Source organism: Oncorhynchus masou, chromosome 12 (genome assembly GCF_036934945.1).
Source record: "Oncorhynchus masou masou isolate Uvic2021 chromosome 12, UVic_Omas_1.1, whole genome shotgun sequence".
NCBI classification, from domain to species: domain Eukaryota; kingdom Metazoa; phylum Chordata; class Actinopteri; order Salmoniformes; family Salmonidae; genus Oncorhynchus; species Oncorhynchus masou.
The window spans coordinates 5,667,026-5,686,898 of NC_088223.1; the positions used below are offsets into that span (position 1 = coordinate 5,667,026).

General features: G+C 55.9%; 1 protein-coding gene and 1 pseudogene across 1 annotated transcript; both read left to right on the forward strand.

Moving 5' to 3' along the window:
- The first annotated feature begins 5,830 nt into the window (after positions 1-5,830).
- LOC135549017 (keratinocyte proline-rich protein-like) lies at positions 5,831-6,337 on the forward strand (annotated as a pseudogene).
- Positions 6,338-10,002: 3,665 nt separating this feature from the next.
- Positions 10,003-11,240, forward strand: LOC135548996 (uncharacterized; the record flags this gene model as incomplete). Its single annotated transcript, XM_064979067.1, has 2 exons — positions 10,003-10,649; positions 10,745-11,240. Coding segments are annotated over 2 exons (1,143 nt in total), but the record flags the coding sequence as incomplete, so codon positions are not given.
- Positions 11,241-19,873: the final 8,633 nt, after the last annotated feature.

Genomic DNA, 19,873 nt, shown 5'->3' on the forward strand with positions numbered 1-19,873 from the left:
GAATCAGCCATGTTGTGTCATGAGAGGGGATCAGCCATGTTGTGTCATGAGAGGGGATCAGCCATGTTGTGTCATGAGAGGGAATCAGCCATGTTGTGTCATGAGGAGAAAAGCCATGTTGTGTCATGAGGAGAACAGCCATGTTGTGTCATGAGGAGAACAGCCATGTTGTGTCATGAGAGGGAATCAGCCATGTTGTGTCGTGAGAGGGAATCAGCCATGTTGTGTCATGAGAGGGGAACAGCCATGTTGTGTCATGAGAGGGAATCAGCCATGTTGTGTCATGAGAGGGAATCAGCCATGTTGTGTCATGAGAGGGGATCAGCCATGTTGTGTCATGAGAGGGGATCAGCCATGTTGTGTCATGAGAGGGAATCAGCCATGTTGTGTCATGAGGAGAACAGCCATGTTGTGTCATGAGAGGGAATCAGCCATGTTGTGTCATGAGAGGGGATCAGCCATGTTGTGTCATGAGAGGGAATCAGCCATGTTGTGTCATGAGAGGGAATCAGCCATGTTGTGTCATGAGAGGGGAACAGCCATGTTGTGTCATGAGAGGGGATCAGCCATGTTGTGTCATGAGAGGGGAACAGCCATGTTGTGTCATGAGGGGGATCAGCCATGTTGTGTCATGAGAGGGGAACAGCCATGTTGTGTCATGAGAGGGGATCAGCCATGTTGTGTCATGAGAGGGGAACAGCCATGTTGTGTCATGAGAGGGGATCAGCCATGTTGTGTCATGAGAGGAAATCAGCCATGTTGTGTCATGAGAGGGGAACAGCCATGTTGTGTCATGAGAGGGGATCAGCCATGTTGTGTCATGAGAGGGGAACAGCCATGTTGTGTCATGAGAGGGGAACAGCCATGTTGTGTCATGAGAGGGGATCAGCCATGTTGTGTCATGAGAGGGGAACAGCCATGTTGTGTCATGAGGGGGGATCAGCCATGTTGTGTCATGAGAGGGGAACAGCCATGTTGTGTCATGAGAGGGGATCAGCCATGTTGTGTCATGAGAGGGAATCAGCCATGTTGTGTCATGAGAGGGAATCAGCCATGTTGTGTCATGAGAGGGGATCAGCCATGTTGTGTCATGAGAGGGGATCAGCCATGTTGTGTCATGAGAGGAACAGCCATGTTGTGTCATGAGAGGGGATCAGCCATGTTGTGTCATGAGAGGGGATCAGCCATGTTGTGTCATGAGAGGGGATCAGCCATGTTGTGTCATGAGAGGGGATCAGCCATGTTGTGTCATGAGAGGGGATCAGCCATGTTGTGTCATGAGAGGGGATCAGCCATGTTGTGTCATGAGAGGGGATCAGCCATGTTGTGTCATGAGAGGGGATCAGCCATGTTGTGTCATGAGAGGGGAACAGCCATGTTGTGTCATGAGAGGGGATCAGCCATGTTGTGTCATGAGGGGGGGGGATCAGCCATGTTGTGTCATGATGGGGGGATCAGCCATGTTGTGTCATGAGAGGAATCAGCCATGTTGTGTCATGAGAGGGGATCAGCCATGTTGTGTCATGAGACAGGAATCAGCCATGTTGTGTCATGAGAGGGGATCAGCCATGTTGTGTCATGAGACAGGAATCAGCCATGTTGTGTCATGAGAGGGGATCAGCCATGTTGTGTCATGAGGGGGGGGATCAGCCATGTTGTGTCATGATGGGGGGATCAGCCATGTTGTGTCATGAGACAGGAATCAGCCATGTTGTGTCATGAGAGGGAATCAGCCATGTTGTGTCATGAGAGGGAATCAGCCATGTTGTGTCATGAGAGGGGATCAGCCATGTTGTGTCATGAGAGGGAATCAGCCATGTTGTGTCATGAGAGGGAATCAGCCATGTTGTGTCATGAGAGGGAATCAGCCATGTTGTGTCATGAGAGGGGATCAGCCATGTTGTGTCATGAGGGGGGGGGATCAGCCATGTTGTGTCATGATGGGGGGATCAGCCATGTTGTGTCATGAGAGGAATCAGCCATGTTGTGTCATGAGAGGGAATCAGCCATGTTGTGTCTTGAGAGGGGAACAGCCATGTTGTGTCATGAGAGGGGATCAGCCATGTTGTGTCATGAGAGGGGAACAGCCATGTTGTGTCATGAGAGGGAATCAGCCATGTTGTGTCTTGAGAGGGGAACAGCCATGTTGTGTCATGAGAGGGAATCAGCCATGTTGTGTCATGAGAGGGGAACAGCCATGTTGTGTCATGAGAGGGAATCAGCCATGTTGTGTCATGAGAGGGAATCAGCCATGTTGTGTCATGAGAGGGAATCAGCCATGTTGTGTCATGAGAGGGAATCAGCCATGTTGTGTCATGAGAGGGAATCAGCCATGTTGTGTCATGAGAGGGAATCAGCCATGTTGTGTCATGAGAGGGGATCAGCCATGTTGTGTCATGAGAGGGAATCAGCTGTAACGTATCTGGGAGGAAACATGTTTACTGATCTGCTCCTGTTCCTAGGTGTGTGTGTGTGTGTGTGTGTGTGTGTGTGTGTGTGTGTGTGTGTGTGTGTGTGTGTGTGTGTGTGTGTGTGTGTGTGTGTGTGTGTCTGTGTGTGTGTGTGTGAAAGAGAGTGTGTTAGTGTGTTCTGCTCAGCTCATATTCCCAGTGTACCGTACTGTTCTCTGGTGCGATTGGGCATGAAATCCTCCCCTTCCACCCCATCAATCCCCATCCCCATCCCCATGCCCATGCCCATCCCCATGCCCATGCCCATCCCCATGCCCACCCCCATCCCCATGCCCATCCCCATGCCCATCCCCATGCCCATCCCCATCCCCATGCCCATGCCCAGCCCCATCCCCATCCCCATGCCCATGCCCATCCCCATGCCCATCCCCATGCCCATCCCCATCCCCATGCCCATCCCCATCCCCATGCCCATGCCCATGCCCATCCCCATGCCCATCCCCATGCCCATCCCCATCCCCATCCCCATCCCCATGCCCATGCCCATCCACATGCCCATGCCCATGCCCATCCCCATGCCCATCCCCATGCCCATCCCCATGCCCATCCCCATGCCCATCCCCATCCCCATCCCCATGCCCATCCCCATCCCCATCCCCATCCCCATGCCCATCCCCATGCCCATCCCCATCCCCATCCCCATGCCCATCCCCATGCCCATGCCCATGCCCAGCCCCATCCCCATCCCCATGCCCATCCCCATCCCCATGCCCATCCCCATGCCCATCCCCATCCCCTTCTCCATCCCCATCCCCATGCCCATCCCCATGCCCATCCCCATGCCCATCCCCATGCCCATCCCCATCCCCATCCCCATGCCCATCCCCATGCCCATCCCCATGCCCCTCCCCAGCCCATCCCCATCCCCATGCCCATCCCCATCCCCATGCCCATCCCCATGCCCATCCCCATCAACCCCATCCCCATGCCCATCCCCATGCCCATCCCCAGCCCATCCCCATCCCCATGCCCATCCCCATGCCCATCCCCATCAACCCCATCCCCATGCCCATCCCCATGCCCATCCCCATGCCCATCCCCATGCCCATCCCCATGCCCACCCCATGCCCATCCCCATGCCCATCCCCATGCCCATCCCCATCAACCCCATCCCCATGCCCATCCACATCCCCATGCCCATCCCCATCCCCATCCCCATCCCCATGCCCATCCCCATCCCCATCCCCATGCCCATCCCCATTCCCATCCCCATGCCCATCCCCATCCCCATCCCCAACCCCATGCCCATCCCCATCCCCATGCCCATCCCCATCCCCATGCCCATCCCCATGCCCATCCCCATCCCCATCCCCATCCCCAACCCCATGCCCATCCCCATCCCCATGCCCATCCCCATTCCCATCCCCATGCCCATCCCCATTCCCATCCCCATGCCCATCCCCATCCCCAACCCCATGCCCATCCCCATCCCCATGCCCATCCCCATCCCCATGCCCATCCCCATGCCCATCCCCATCCCCATCCCCATCCCCAACCCCATGCCCATCCCCATCCCCATCCCCATTCCCATCCCCATGCCCATGCCCATCCCCATGCCCATCCCCATCCCCATCCCCATCCCCAACCCCATGCCCATCCCCAACCCCATGCCCATCCCCATCCCCATGCCCATCCCCATCCCCATGCCCATCCCCATTCCCATCCCCATCCCCATCCCCATGCCCATCCCCATTCCCATGCCCATCCCCATTCCCATCCCCATGCCCATTCCCATTCCCATCCCCATCCCCATCCCCATGCCCATCCCCATCCCCATTCCCATCCCCATCCCCATCCCCATCCCCATCCCCATCCCCATGCCCATCCCCATTCCCAACCCCATGCCCATCCACATCCCCATGCCCATCCCCATCCCCATCCCCATCCCCATGCCCATCCCCATCAACCCCATCCCCATGCCCATCCACATCCCCATGCCCATCCCCATCCCCATCCCCATCCCCATGCCCATCCCCATCCCCATCCCCATGCCCATCCCCATGCCCATCCCCATTCCCATCCCCATGCCCATCCCCATCCCCATCCCCATCCCATCCCCATCCCCATGCCCATCCCCATGCCCATCCCCATGCCCATCCCCATGCCCATCCCCATCCCCATCCCCATGCCCATCCCCATTCCCATCCCCATGCCCATGCCCATCCCCATCCCCATCCCCATCCCCAACCCCATGCCCATCCCCATCCCCATGCCCATCCCCATTCCCATCCCCATGCCCATCCCCATTCCCATCCCCATGCCCATCCCCATTCCCATCCCCATGCCCATCCCCATGCCCATCCCCATCCCCATCCCCATGCCCATCCCCATCCCCATGCCCATCCCCATCCCCATGCCCATGCCCATGCCCATGCCCATCCCCATCCCCATGCCCATCCCCATCCCCATCCCCATCCCCATGCCCATGCCCATGCCCATCCCCATGCCCATGCCCATCCCCATCCCCATCCCCATGCCCATGCCCATCCCCATGCCCATCCCCATGCCCATGCCCATCCCCATCCCCATCCCCATGCCCATCCCCATTCCCATCCCCATGCCCATCCCCATGCCCATCCCCATCAACCCCATCCCCATGCCCATCCACATCCCCATGCCCATCCCCATCCCCATCCCCATCCCCATGCCCATCCCCATCCCCATCCCCATGCCCATCCCCATTCCCATCCCCATGCCCATCCCCATCCCCATGCCCATCCCCATCCCCATGCCCATCCCCATTCCCATGCCCATCCCCATCCCCATCCCCATGCCCATCCCCATCCCCATGCCCATGCCCATCCCCATCCCCATCCCCATCCCCATGCCCATCCCCATCCCCATCCCCATCCCCATCCCCATCCCCATGCCCATCCCCATCCCCATTCCCATCCCCATGCCCATCCCCATCCCCATCCCCATCCACATCCCCATGCCCATCCCCATCCCCATCCCCATCCCCATGCCCATCCCCATCCCCATCCCCATCCCCATCCCCAACCCCATGCCCATCCCCATTCCCATCCCCATGCCCATCCCCATGCCCATCCCCATCAACCCCATCCCCATGCCCAACCCCATCCCCATGCCCATCCCCATCCCCATCCCCATCCCCATGCCCATCCCCATCCCCATGCCCATCCCCATTCCCATGCCCATCCCCATCCCCATCCCCATGCCCATCCCCATTCCCATCCCCATGCCCATCCCCATCCCCATCCCCATCCCCATGCCCATCCCCATTCCCATCCCCATGCCCATCCCCATGCCCATCCCCATGCCCATCCCCATCCCCATCCCCATCCCCATCCCCATGCCCATCCCCATCCCCATCCCCATGCCCATGCCCATGCCCATCCCCATGCCCATCCCCATCCCCATCCCCATGCCCATCCCCATCCCCATCCCCATCCCCATGCCCATCCCCATCCCCATCCCCATGCCCATGCCCATCCCCATCCCCATCCCCATGCCCATCCCCATGCCCATCCCCATCCCCATGCCCATCCCCATCCCCATCCCCATGCCCATCCCCATCCCCATGCCCATCCCCATCCCCATCCCCATGCCCATCCCCATCCCCATCCCCATGCCCATCCCCATCCCCATGCCCATCCCCATCCCCATCCCCATGCCCATCCCCATCCCCATCCCCATCCCCAACCCCAACCCCATGCCCATCCCCATCCCCATGCCCATCACCATCCCCATCTCCATCACAATGACCATCCCCATCCCCATCCCCATGCCCATGCCCATCCCCATCCCCATGCCCATCCCCATGCCCATCCCCATGCCCATCCCCATGCCCATCCCCATGCCCATCCCCATCCCCATCCCCATCCCCATGCCCATCCCCATCCCCATCCCCATCCCCATGCCCATCCCCATCCCCATGCCCATCCCCATGCCCATGCCCATGCCCATGCCCATCCCCATCCCCATGCCCATCCCCATCCCCATCCCCATCCCCATGCCCATGCCCATGCCCATCCCCATGCCCATGCCCATCCCCATCCCCATCCCCATCCCCATGCCCATGCCCATCCCCATGCCCATCCCCATGCCCATGCCCATCCCCATCCCCATCCCCATGCCCATCCCCATTCCCATCCCCATGCCCATCCCCATGCCCATCCCCATCAACCCCATCCCCATGCCCATCCACATCCCCATGCCCATCCCCATCCCCATCCCCATCCCCATGCCCATCCCCATCCCCATCCCCATGCCCATCCCCATTCCCATCCCCATGCCCATCCCCATCCCCATGCCCATCCCCATCCCCATGCCCATCCCCATTCCCATGCCCATCCCCATCCCCATCCCCATGCCCATCCCCATCCCCATGCCCATGCCCATCCACATCCCCATCCCCATCCCCATCCCCATCCCCATCCCCATCCCCATCCCCATCCCCATCCCCATCCCCATGCCCATCCCCATTCCCATCCCCATGCCCATCCCCATGCCCATCCCCATCAACCCCATCCCCATGCCCATCCCCATCCCCATGCCCATCCACATCCCCATGCCCATCCCCATCCCCATCCCCATCCCCATGCCCATCCCCATTCCCATCCCCATGCCCATCCCCATGCCCATCCCCATGCCCATCCCCATCCCCATCCCCATGCCCATCCCCATCCCCATCCCCATGCCCATGCCCATGCCCATCCCCATGCCCATCCCCATGCCCATGCCCATCCCCATCCCCATGCCCATCCCCATGCCCATCCCCATCCCCATCCCCATCCCCATGCCCATGCCCATCCCCATCCCCATCCCCATGCCCATCCCCATGCCCATCCCCATCCCCATGCCCATCCCCATCCCCATCCCCATGCCCATCCCCATCGCCATGCCCATCCCCATCCCCATCCCCATGCCCATCCCCATCCCCATCCCCATGCCCATCCCCATCCCCATCCCCATCCCCATCCCCATCCCCAACCCCAACCCCATGCCCATGCCCATGCCCATCCCCATCCCCATGCCCATCCCCATCCCCATCCCCATGCCCATCCCCATCCCCATCCCCATCCCCAACCCCAACCCCATGCCCATCCCCATGCCCATCCCCATCCCCATCCCCATCCCCATCCCCATCCCCATGCCCATCCCCATCCCCATGCCCATCCCCATCCCCATCCCCATGCCCATCCCCATCCCCATCCCCATCCCCAACCCCAACCCCATGCCCATCCCCATGCCCATCCCCATCCCCATCCCCATCCCCATGCCCATCCCCATGCCCATCCCCATCCCCATGCCCATCCCCATCCCCATCCCCATCCCCATCCCCATGCCCATCCCCATTCCCATCCCCATGCCCATCCCCATGCCCATCCCCATCAACCCCATCCCCATGCCCAACCCCATCCCCATGCCCATCCACCTCCCCATGCCCATCCCCATCCCCATCCCCATCCCCATGCCCATCCCCATCCCCATCCCCATCCCCATCCCCATCCCCATCCCCATCCCCATGCCCATCCCCATCCCCATGCCCATCCCCATTCCCATGCCCATCCCCATCCCCATCCCCATGCCCATCCCCATTCCCATCCCCATGCCCATCCCCATCCCCATCCCCATCCCCATGCCCATCCCCATTCCCATCCCCATGCCCATCCCCATGCCCATCCCCATGCCCATCCCCATCCCCATCCCCATCCCCATCCCCATGCCCATCCCCATCCCCATCCCCATGCCCATGCCCATGCCCATCCCCATGCCCATCCCCATCCCCATCCCCATGCCCATCCCCATCCCCATCCCCATCCCCATGCCCATCCCCATCCCCATCCCCATGCCCATGCCCATCCCCATCCCCATCCCCATGCCCATCCCCATGCCCATCCCCATCCCCATGCCCATCCCCATCCCCATCCCCATCCCCAACCCCAACCCCATGCCCATGCCCATGCCCATCCCCATCCCCATGCCCATCCCCATCCCCATCCCCATGCCCATCCCCATCCCCATCCCCATCCCCAACCCCAACCCCATGCCCATCCCCATGCCCATCCCCATGCCCACCCCATGCCCATCCCCATGCCCATCCCCATGCCCATCCCCATCAACCCCATCCCCATGCCCATCCACATCCCCATGCCCATCCCCATCCCCATGCCCATCCCCATTCCCATCCCCATGCCCATCCCCATCCCCATCCCCAACCCCATGCCCATCCCCATCCCCATGCCCATCCCCATCCCCATGCCCATCCCCATGCCCATCCCCATCCCCATCCCCATCCCCAACCCCATGCCCATCCCCATCCCCATGCCCATCCCCATTCCCATCCCCATGCCCATCCCCATTCCCATCCCCATGCCCATCCCCATTCCCATCCCCATGCCCATCCCCATCCCCATCCCCATTCCCATCCCCATGCCCATCCCCATCCCCATCCCCATGCCCATCCCCATTCCCATCCCCAACCCCATGCCCATCCCCATCCCCATCCCCAACCCCATGCCCATCCCCATCCCCATGCCCATCCCCATTCCCATCCCCATGCCCATCCCCATTCCCATCCCCATGCCCATCCCCATGCCCATCCCCATTCCCATCCCCATCCCCATCCCCATCCCCATCCCCATGCCCATCCCCATGCCCATCCCCATGCCCATCCCCATCCCCATCCCCATCCCCATCCCCATGCCCATCCCCATCCCCATCCCCATCCCCATGCCCATCCCCATCCCCATCCCCATGCCCATGCCCATCCCCATCCCCATGCCCATCCCCATGCCCATCCCCATGCCCATCCCCATGCCCATCCCCATGCCCATCCCCATCCCCATCCCCATCCCCATGCCCATCCCCATCCCCATCCCCATCCCCATGCCCATCCCCATCCCCATGCCCATCCCCATCCCCATGCCCATGCCCATGCCCATGCCCATCCCCATCCCCATGCCCATCCCCATCCCCATCCCCATCCCCATGCCCATGCCCATGCCCATCCCCATGCCCATGCCCATCCCCATCCCCATCCCCATCCCCATGCCCATGCCCATCCCCATGCCCATCCCCATGCCCATGCCCATCCCCATCCCCATCCCCATGCCCATCCCCATTCCCATCCCCATGCCCATCCCCATGCCCATCCCCATCAACCCCATCCCCATGCCCATCCACATCCCCATGCCCATCCCCATCCCCATCCCCATCCCCATGCCCATCCCCATGCCCATGCCCATCCACATCCCCATTCCCATCCCCATGCCCATCCCCATCCCCATGCCCATCCCCATCCCCATGCCCATCCCCATTCCCATGCCCATCCCCATCCCCATCCCCATGCCCATCCCCATGCCCATCCCCATCCCCATGCCCATCCCCATCCCCATCCCCATCCCCATCCCCATGCCCATCCCCATTCCCATCCCCATGCCCATCCCCATGCCCATCCCCATCAACCCCATCCCCATGCCCAACCCCATCCCCATGCCCATCCACATCCCCATGCCCATCCCCATCCCCATCCCCATCCCCATGCCCATCCCCATTCCCATCCCCATGCCCATCCCCATGCCCATCCCCATGCCCATCCCCATCCCCATCCCCATCCCCATGCCCATCCCCATCCCCATCCCCATGCCCATGCCCATGCCCATCCCCATGCCCATCCCCATCCCCATCCCCATGCCCATCCCCATCCCCATGCCCATCCCCATGCCCATCCCCATCCCCATCCCCATCCCCATGCCCATGCCCATCCCCATCCCCATCCCCATGCCCATCCCCATGCCCATCCCCATCCCCATGCCCATCCCCATCCCCATCCCCATGCCCATCCCCATCCCCATGCCCATCCCCATCCCCATCCCCATGCCCATCCCCATCCCCATCCCCATGCCCATCCCCATCCCCATCCCCATCCCCATCCCCATCCCCAACCCCATGCCCATCCCCATCCCCATCCCCATCCCCATCCCCATCCCCATGCCCATCCCCATCCCCATGCCCATCCCCATCCCCAACCCCAACCCCATGCCCATCCCCATGCCCATGCCCATGCCCATCCCCATGCCCATCCCCATCCCCATGCCCATCCCCATCCCCATCCCCATCCCCATCCCCATCCCCATCCCCATCCCCATCCCCATCCCCATCCCCATCCCCATGCCCATCCCCATCCCCATGCCCATCCCCATCCCCATCCCCATGCCCATCCCCATCCCCATCCCCATGCCCATCAACATCCCCATCCCGTCCCCATCCCCATGCCCATCCCCATCCCCATCCCCATGCCCATCAACATCCCCATCCCCATCCCCATGCCCGTCCCCATCCCCATGCCCATGCCCATGCCCATCCCCATCCCCATCCCCATGCCCATCCCCATCCCCATCAACCCCATCCCCATGCCCATCCCCATGCCCATCCCCATCCCCATGCCCATCCCCATCCCCATGCCCATCCCCAACCCCAACCCCATCCCCATCCCCAACCCCATGCCCATCCCCAACCCCATCCCCATCCCCAACCCCATCCCCATGCCCATCAACCCCATCCCCATGCCCATCCCCATCCCCAACCCCAACCCCAACCCCATCCCCATCCCCAACCCCATCCCCAACCCCATCCCAGTCCCCAACCCCATCCCCATGCCCATCCCCATCCCCATGCCCATCCCCATCCCCAACCCCAACCCCATCCCCATCCCCAACCCCATCCCCAACCCCATCCCAGTCCCCAACCCCATGCCCATCCCCATGCCCATCCCCAGCCATGCGAGGCAGCCTGTGTGTGTAGTGTGTGTGTGTGTTGGGTCAGTTGCACTCCTTCCTCCCTGATTGAATGACTAACGATGTAAGTGCTGGGAAAATGATGAGCTGCATGTGGAGAGACAGCAGAAAGAGGAAGCATGTTCATATATTTATGGGGAGTTGGACTGCTTCTCTGTGCTTGGGTGTGTGACTGTGTTTGTGTGACTGTGTGTGTGTGTGTGTGTGTGTGTGTGTTCATGTTTGCATCTTTTCCTCATGTTCTTCTTGATTAGTATGACACATGTCCCTTCCTGCCTGAGGGTTGGATGGTGTATAGTAGGGTGGTGTATAGTAGGGTGGTGTGTAGTAGGGTGGTATATAGTAGGGTGGTGTGTAGTGGGGTGGTGTATAGTAGGCTGGTGTATAGTAGGGTGGTATATAGTAGGGTGGTGTGTAGTAGGGTGGTATATAGTAGGGTGGTGTGTAGTAGGGTGGTATATAGTAGGGTGGTGTGTAGTGGGGTGGTGTATAGTAGGGTGGTGTGTAGTGGGGTGGTGTATAGTAGGGTGGTGTGTAGTGGGGTGGTGTATAGTAGGCTGGTGTATAGTAGGGTGGTATATAGTAGGGTGGTGTGTAATAGGGTGGTATAAAGTAGAGTGGTGTATAGTAGGGTGGTATATAGTAGGGTGGTGTATAGTAGAGTGGTGTGTAGTAGGGTGGTGTTGGGTAGGGTGGTGTATAGTAAGGTTGGGTGTTGTTAGGTAGGGTGGTGTGTAGTAGAATGGTGTATAGTAGGTTGGTGTTGGGTAGGAGGGTGTATAGTAGGGGGGTGTATAGTAGGGTGGTGTTGGGTAGGGTGGTGTATAGTAATGTTGGGTGTTGTTAGGTAGGGTGGTGTATAGTAGGGTGGTGTATAGTAGGGTGGTGTATAATAGGGTGGTGTATAGTAGGGTGGTGTATGGTAGGGTTTGGTGGTGTTGGGTAGGATGGTGTATAGTAGGGTGGTGTATAGCAGGGATGGGTGGTGTTGGGTAGGGTGGTGTATAGTAGGGTTGGGTAGTGTTGGTTAGGGAGGTTTAAAGTAGGGTAGGGTGGTTTGGATGGTGTGTTGAAGGGTGGTGTGTAGTATGGAATGGTGGTGTGTAGTATTGAAGGGTGGTGTGTTGTATGGAAGGGTGGTGTGTGGCATGGAAGGTTGGTGTGTGGTATGGAAGGGTGGTGTGTGGTATGGAAGGTTGGTGTGTGGCATGGAAGGTTGGTGTGTGGCATGGAAGGTTGGTGTGTGGTATGGAAGGGTGGTGTGTAGTATTGAAGGGTGGTGTGTAGTATGGAAGGGTGGTGTGTAGTATTGAAGGGTGGTGTGCAGTATTGAAGGGTGGTGTGTAGTATTGAAGGGTGGTGTGTAGTATTGAAGGGTGGTGTGTAGTATTGAAGGGTGGTGTGCAGTATTGAAGGGTGGTGAGCAGTATTGAAGGGTGGTGTGTAGTATGGAAGGGTGGTGTGTAGTATGGAAGGGTGGTGAGCAGTATTGAAGGGTGGTGTGCAGTATTGAAGGGTGGTGTGTAGTATGGAAGGGTGGTGAGCAGTATTGAAGGGTGGTGTGTAGCATGGAAGGGTGGTGTGTGGTATGGAAGGGTGGCGTGTGGTATGGAAGGTTGGTGTGTGGTATGGAAGGGTGGTGTGTGGTATGGAAGGTTGGTGTGTGGCATGGAAGGTTGGTGTGTGGCATGGAAGGTTGGTGTGTGGTATGGAAGGGTGGTGTGTGGTATGGAAGGGTGGTGTGTGGTATGGAAGGTTGGTGTGTGGCATGGAAGGTTGGTGTGTGGTATGGAAGGGTGGTGTGTGGTATGGAAGGTTGGTGTGTGGCATGGAAGGTTGGTGTGTGGCATGGAAGGTTGGTGTGTGGTATGGAAGGGTGGTGTGTAGTATTGAAGGGTGGTGTGTAGTATGGAAGGGTGGTGTGTAGTATTGAAGGGTGGTGTGCAGTATTGAAGGGTGGTGTGTAGTATTGAAGGGTGGTGTGTAGTATTGAAGGGTGGTGTGTAGTATTGAAGGGTGGTGTGCAGTATTGAAGGGTGGTGTGTAGTATGGAAGGGTGGTGTGCAGTATTGAAGGGTGGTGTGTAGTATTGAAGGGTGGTGTGTAGTATTGAAGGGTGGTGTGCAGTATTGAAGGGTGGTGTGTAGTATGGAAGGGTGGTTTGTAGTATTGAAGGGTGGTGTGTAGTATGGAAGGGTGGTGTGTAGTATGGAAGGGTGGTGTGTGGTATGGAAGGGTGGTGTGTGGTATGGAAGGGTGGTTTGTAGTATTGAAGGGTGGTTTGTAGTATTGAAGGGTGGTGTGTAGTATGGAAGGGTGGTTTGTAGTATTGAAGGGTGGTGTGTAGTATGGAAGGGTGGTTTGTAGTATTGAAGGGTGGTGTGTAGTATGGAAGGGTGGTTTGTAGTATTGAAGGGTGGTGTGTAGTATTGAAGGGTGGTTTGTAGTATTGAAGGGTGGTGTGTAGTATGGAAGGGTGGTTTGTAGTATTGAAGGGCGGTGTGTAGTATGGAAGGGTGGTGTGTGGTATGGAAGGGTGGTTTGTGGTTTGGAAGGGTGGTGTGTAGTATGGAAGGGTGGTGAGCAGTATTGAAGGGTGGTGTGTGGTATGGAAGGGTGGTTTGTGGTTTGGAAGGGTGGTGTGTAGTATGGAAGGGTGGTGTGTTGTAGGGTTGGATGGTGTGCAGTATTGAAGGGTGGTGTGCAGTATGGAAGGGTGGTGTGTAGTATGGAAGGTTGGTGTGCAGCATTGAAGGGTGGTGAGTAGTATTGAAGGGTGGTGAGCAGCATTGAAGGGTGGTGAGCAGCATTGAAGGGTGGTGTGTAGTATTGAAGGGTGGTGTGCAGCATTGAAGGGTGGTGAGTAGTATTGAAGGGTGGTGAGCAGCATTGAAGGGTGGTGAGCAGCATTGAAGGGTGGTGTGTAGTATTGAAGGGTGGTGAGCAGCATTGAAGGGTGGTGAGCAGCATTGAAGGGTGGTGTGTAGTATGGAAGGGTGGTGTGTGGCATGGAAGGGTGGTGTGTGGTATGGAAGGGTGGTGTGTAGTATTGAAGGGTGGTGTGTAGTATTGAAGGGTGGTGAGCAGCATTGAAGGGTGGTGTGTAGTATTGAAGGGTGGTGTGTAGTATTGAAGGGTGGTGTGTGGTATGGAAGGGTGGTGTGTAGTATTGAAGGGTGGTGTGTAGTATGGAAGGGTGGTGTGTAGTATTGAAGGGTGGTGTGCAGTATTGAAGGGTGGTGTGTAGTATGGAAGGGTGGTGTGTAGTATGGAAGGGTGGTGTGTAGTATTGAAGGGTGGTGTGTAGTATTGAAGGGTGGTGTGCAGTATTGAAGGGTGGTGTGTAGTATGGAAGGGTGGTGTGTAGTATTGAAGGGTGGTGTGTAGTATTGAAGGGTGGTGTGTAGTATTGAAGGGTGGTGTGCAGTATTGAAGGGTGGTGTGTAGTATGGAAGGGTGGTGTGTAGTATTGAAGGGTGGTGTGTAGTATTGAAGGGTGGTGTGTAGTATTGAAGGGTGGTGTGTAGTATGGAAGGGTGGTGTGTAGTATTGAAGGGTGGTGTGTAGCATGGAAGGGTGGTGTGTAGTATTGAAGGGTGGTGTGTAGTATGGAAGGGTGGTGTGTAGTATTGAAGGGTGGTGTGTAGTATGGAAGGGTGGTGTGTAGTATGGAAGGGTGGTGTGTAGTATTGAAGGGTGGTGTGTAGCATGGAAGGGTGGTGTGTGGTATGGAAGGGTGGTGTGTGGTATGGAAGGGTGGTGTGTGGTATGGAAGGGTGGTGTGTAGTATGGAAGGGTGGTGTGTGGTATGGAAGGGTGGTGAGCAGCATTGAAGGGTGGTGAGCAGCATTGAAGGGTGGTGTGTAGTATGGAAGGGTGGTGTGTGGCATGGAAGGGTGGTGTGTGGTATGGAAGGGTGGTGTGTAGTATTGAAGGGTGGTGTGTAGTATTGAAGGGTGGTGAGCAGCATTGAAGGGTGGTGTGTAGTATTGAAGGGTGGTGTGTAGTATTGAAGGGTGGTGTGTGGTATGGAAGGGTGGTGTGTAGTATTGAAGGGTGGTGTGTAGTATGGAAGGGTGGTGTGTAGTATTGAAGGGTGGTGTGCAGTATTGAAGGGTGGTGTGTAGTATTGAAGGGTGGTGTGTAGTATGGAAGGGTGGTGTGTAGTATTGAAGGGTGGTGTGTAGTATTGAAGGGTGGTGTGCAGTATTGAAGGGTGGTGTGTAGTATGGAAGGGTGGTGTGTAGTATTGAAGGGTGGTGTGTAGTATTGAAGGGTGGTGTGTAGTATTGAAGGGTGGTGTGCAGTATTGAAGGGTGGTGTGTAGTATGGAAGGGTGGTGTGTAGTATTGAAGGGTGGTGTGTAGTATTGAAGGGTGGTGTGTAGTATTGAAGGGTGGTGTGTAGTATGGAAGGGTGGTGTGTAGTATTGAAGGGTGGTGTGTAGCATGGAAGGGTGGTGTGTAGTATTGAAGGGTGGTGTGTAGTATGGAAGGGTGGTGTGTAGTATTGAAGGGTGGTGTGTAGTATGGAAGGGTGGTGTGTAGTATGGAAGGGTGGTGTGTAGTATTGAAGGGTGGTGTGTAGCATGGAAGGGTGGTGTGTGGTATGGAAGGGTGGTGTGTGGTATGGAAGGGTGGTGTGTGGTATGGAAGGGTGGTGTGTAGTATGGAAGGGTGGTGTGTGGTATGGAAGGGTGGTGAGCAGCATTGAAGGGTAGTGTGTAGTATGGAAGGGTGGTGTGTGGCATGGAAGGGTGGTGTGTGGTATGGAAGGGTGGTGTGTAGTATGGAAGGGTGGTGTGTAGTATGGAAGGGTGGTGTGTGGGATGGAAGTGTGGTGTGTGGTATGGAAGGGTGGTGTGTAGTATTGAAGGGTAGTGTGTAGTATGGAAGGGTGGTGTGTGGCATGGAAGGGTGGTGTGTGGTATGGAAGGGTGGTGAGCAGCATTGAAGGGTAGTGTGTAGTATGGAAGGGTGGTGTGTGGCATGGAAGGGTGGTGTGTGGTATGGAAGGGTGGTGTGTAGTATGGAAGGGTGGTGTGTGGGATGGAATGGTGGTGTGTGGTATGGAAGGGTGGTGTGTGGGATGGAATGGTGGTGTGTGGTATGGAAGGGTGATGTTGGGGGGTTTTCATACCATCCTTCTCTCATCCTGGGATTTACGGTATTACGGTGTAATTCCGGTTTAGTACACAAGGTGGCATCTAAAAACAAAACGCTAAAAAAGCCCATTGGGCATCTTTTAACAGAATGCTAACAAAATTAGCACAAGTAATAACGAATTTCTATGGAGGCTGCTAGCTAAATATGCCAATGAGCGCAAACAGATTTTTGTTGTTGTTCAAAGACAGGCATTCCAGCTCGTAAAGTTATGCATAATCACATTGGACCGAAATGTAATTTTCTGTGTATTTGAACATTTACAAGTGAATATGAACGAGAGACAAAAGTTTTTTTTTAGATAACTAGCAAGTTAAACTTAATCGTGACTTTAAACACCAAAATGTATTTGTTTTTCATTCAGTAAAAATAATAATAATATGAATAAGAAATATCTTGCTACTTTTTTGTAAAAGCATATGTTAAATGGTTCTTATTGTAATTTCTGCTCGACATCGGACTCATGTTCTGCTTCAGTTGCGTTTCTAAACAGTTGCGTTTCTTCAGTTCTGTTTCTAAATTAACATTCTATCAGAAGACGTCTCTGACTGATGTGTAGCTACTTTGTGTCAATACTTTTCTCGGTCTAGCCAGCCTAAGGCATTGAAAAACCATCCTGTGTCTATTTCCAAATACCCTTGAATACAGTATATAGGATATACCGCCCAAGCTTAACTGAGAGACATGTCCCTTCCTACCTGAGAGATGTCCCTTCATACCAGAGACATGTCCCTTCCTACCTGAGACATGTCCCTTCCTACCTGAGACATGTCCCTTCCTACCTGAGAGACATGTCCCTTCCTACCTGAGACATGTCCCTTCCTACCTGAGAGATGTCCCTTCCTACCTGAGACATGTCCCTTCCTACCTGAGAGACATGTCCCTTCCTACCTGAGAGACATGTCCCTTCCTACCTGAGAGATGTCCCTTCCTACCTGAGAGACATGTCCCTTCCTTCCTGAGAGACATGTCCCTTCCTACCTGAGAGACATGTCCCTTCCTACCTGAGAGACATGTCCCTTCCTTCCTGAGAGACATGTCCCTTCCTTCCTGAGAGACATGTCCCTTCCTACCTGAGACATGTCCCTTCCTACCTGAGACATGTCCCTTCCTACCTGAGAGACATGTCCCTTCCTACCTGAGAGACATGTCCCTTCCTACCTGAGAGACATGTCCCTTCCTACCTGAGACATGTCCCTTCCTTCCTGAGAGACATGTCCCTTCCTACCTGAGACATGTCCCTTCCTACCTGAGACATGTCCCTTCCTACCTGAGAGACATGTCCCTTCCTACCTGAGAGATGTCCCTTCCTACCTGAGACATGTCCCTTCCTACCTGAGAGACATGTATCTTCCTACCTGAGAGACATGTCGCTTCCTACCTGAGAGATGTCCCTTCCGAACTGAGAGACATGTCCCTTCCTACCTGAGACATGTCCCTTCCTACCTGAGAGACATGTCCCTTCCTACCTGAGACATGTCCCTTCCTACCTGAGACATGTATCTTCCTACCTGAGACATGTATCTTCCTACCTGAGACATGTCCCTTCCTACCTGAGACATGTCCCTTCCTACCCGAGAGACATGTCCCTTCCTACCTGAGACATGTCCCTTCCTACCTGAGAGACATGTCCCTTCCTACCTGAGAGACATGTCCCTTCCTACCTGAGAGATGTCCCTTCCTACCTGAGAGACATGTCCCTTCCTACCTGAGACATGTCCCTTCCTACCTGAGACATGTATCTTCCTACCTGAGACATGTATCTTCCTACCTGAGACATGTCCCTTCCTACCTGAGACATGTCCCTTCCTACCCGAGAGACATGTCCCTTCCTACCTGAGACATGTCCCTTCCTACCTGAGAGACATGTCCCTTCCTACCTGAGAGACATGTCCCTTCCTACCTGAGAGATGTCCCTTCCTACCTGAGAGACATGTCCCTTCCTACCTGAGACATGTCCCTTCCTACCTGAGAGATGTCCCTTCCTACCTGAGACATGTCCCTTCCTACCTGAGAGATGTCCCTTCCTACCTGAGAGATGTCCCTTCCTACCTGAGAGACATGTCCCTTCCTTCCTGAGAGACATGTCCCTTCCTACCTGAGAGACATGTCCCTTCCTACCTGAGAGACATGTCCCTTCCTACCTGAGACATGTCCCTTCCTTCCTGAGAGACATGTCCCTTCCTTCCTGAGAGACATGTCCCTTCCTACCTGAGACATGTCCCTTCCTACCTGAGAGACATGTCCCTTCCTACCTGAGAGACATGTCCCTTCCTACCTGAGAGACATGTCCATTCCTACCTGAGACATGTCCCTTCCTTCCTGAGAGACATGCCCCTTCCTTCCTGAGAGACATGTCCCTTCCTACCTGAGACATGTCCCTTCCTACCTGAGACATGTCCCTTCCTACCTAAGAGACATGTCCCTTCCTACCTGAGAGATGTCCCTTCCTACCTGAGACATGTCCCTTCCTACCTGAGACATGTCCCTTCCTACCTGAGAGATGTCCATATCTGGCAAGAGGCTTTTCATTTAGTCACATAAATTAATGACAATTTCGATCTCCACCGCTGTGTGCCCGTGTGTGTGTGTGTGTGTGTGTGTGTGTGTGTGTGTGTGTGTGTGTGTGTGTGTGTGTGTGTGTGTGTGTGTGTGTGTGTGTGTGTGTGTGTGTGTGTGTGATTGTGTGTGTGTGTGTGTGTGTGCTCTTCTATTCCCTTCATGAATACATCCATTAAAAGGTATCCCGTGTCTGTTAGAGATGCTGGGTTTGAGATATATGCACAACATATTGTCATGGTAACTTCTTTGTAGTTCTTTGTCATTCTTTGTAGTTCTTTGTAGCGCCATCCAGGACCTCTATACCAGGCGGTGTCAGAGGAAGTCTCTAAAAATTGTCAAAGGCTCCACCCACCCAAGTGATAGACTGTTCTGTCTGCTGTCGCATGGCAAGTGGTACCGAGTCTTGAACCCATAGGACCCTGTTGGTTTGTTACTGTAGGTTTCTACTGTAGGTTGTTACTGTAGGTTGTTACTGTAGGTTGTTACTGTAGGTTGTTACTGTAGGTTTCTACTGTAGGTTGTTACTGTAGGTTGTTACTGTAGTTTGCTACTGTAGGTTTCTACTGTAGGTTGTTACTGTAGGTTTCTACTGTAGGTTGCTACTGTAGGTTGTTACTGTAGGTTGTTACTGTAGGTTTCTACTGTAGCTTGTTACTGTAGGTTGTTACTGTAGGTTGTTACTGTAGGTTTCTACTGTAGGTTGTTACTGTAGGTTTCTACTGTAGGTTGTTACTGTAGGTTGTTACTGTAGGTTTCCACTGTAGGTTGTTACTGTAGGTTTCTACTGTAGGTTGTTACTGTAGGTTGTTACTGTAGGTTGCTACTGTAGGTTGCTACTGTAAGTTGTTACTGTAGGTTTCTACTGTAGGTTGCTACTGTAGGTTGTTACTGTAGGTTTCTACTGTAGGTTGCTACT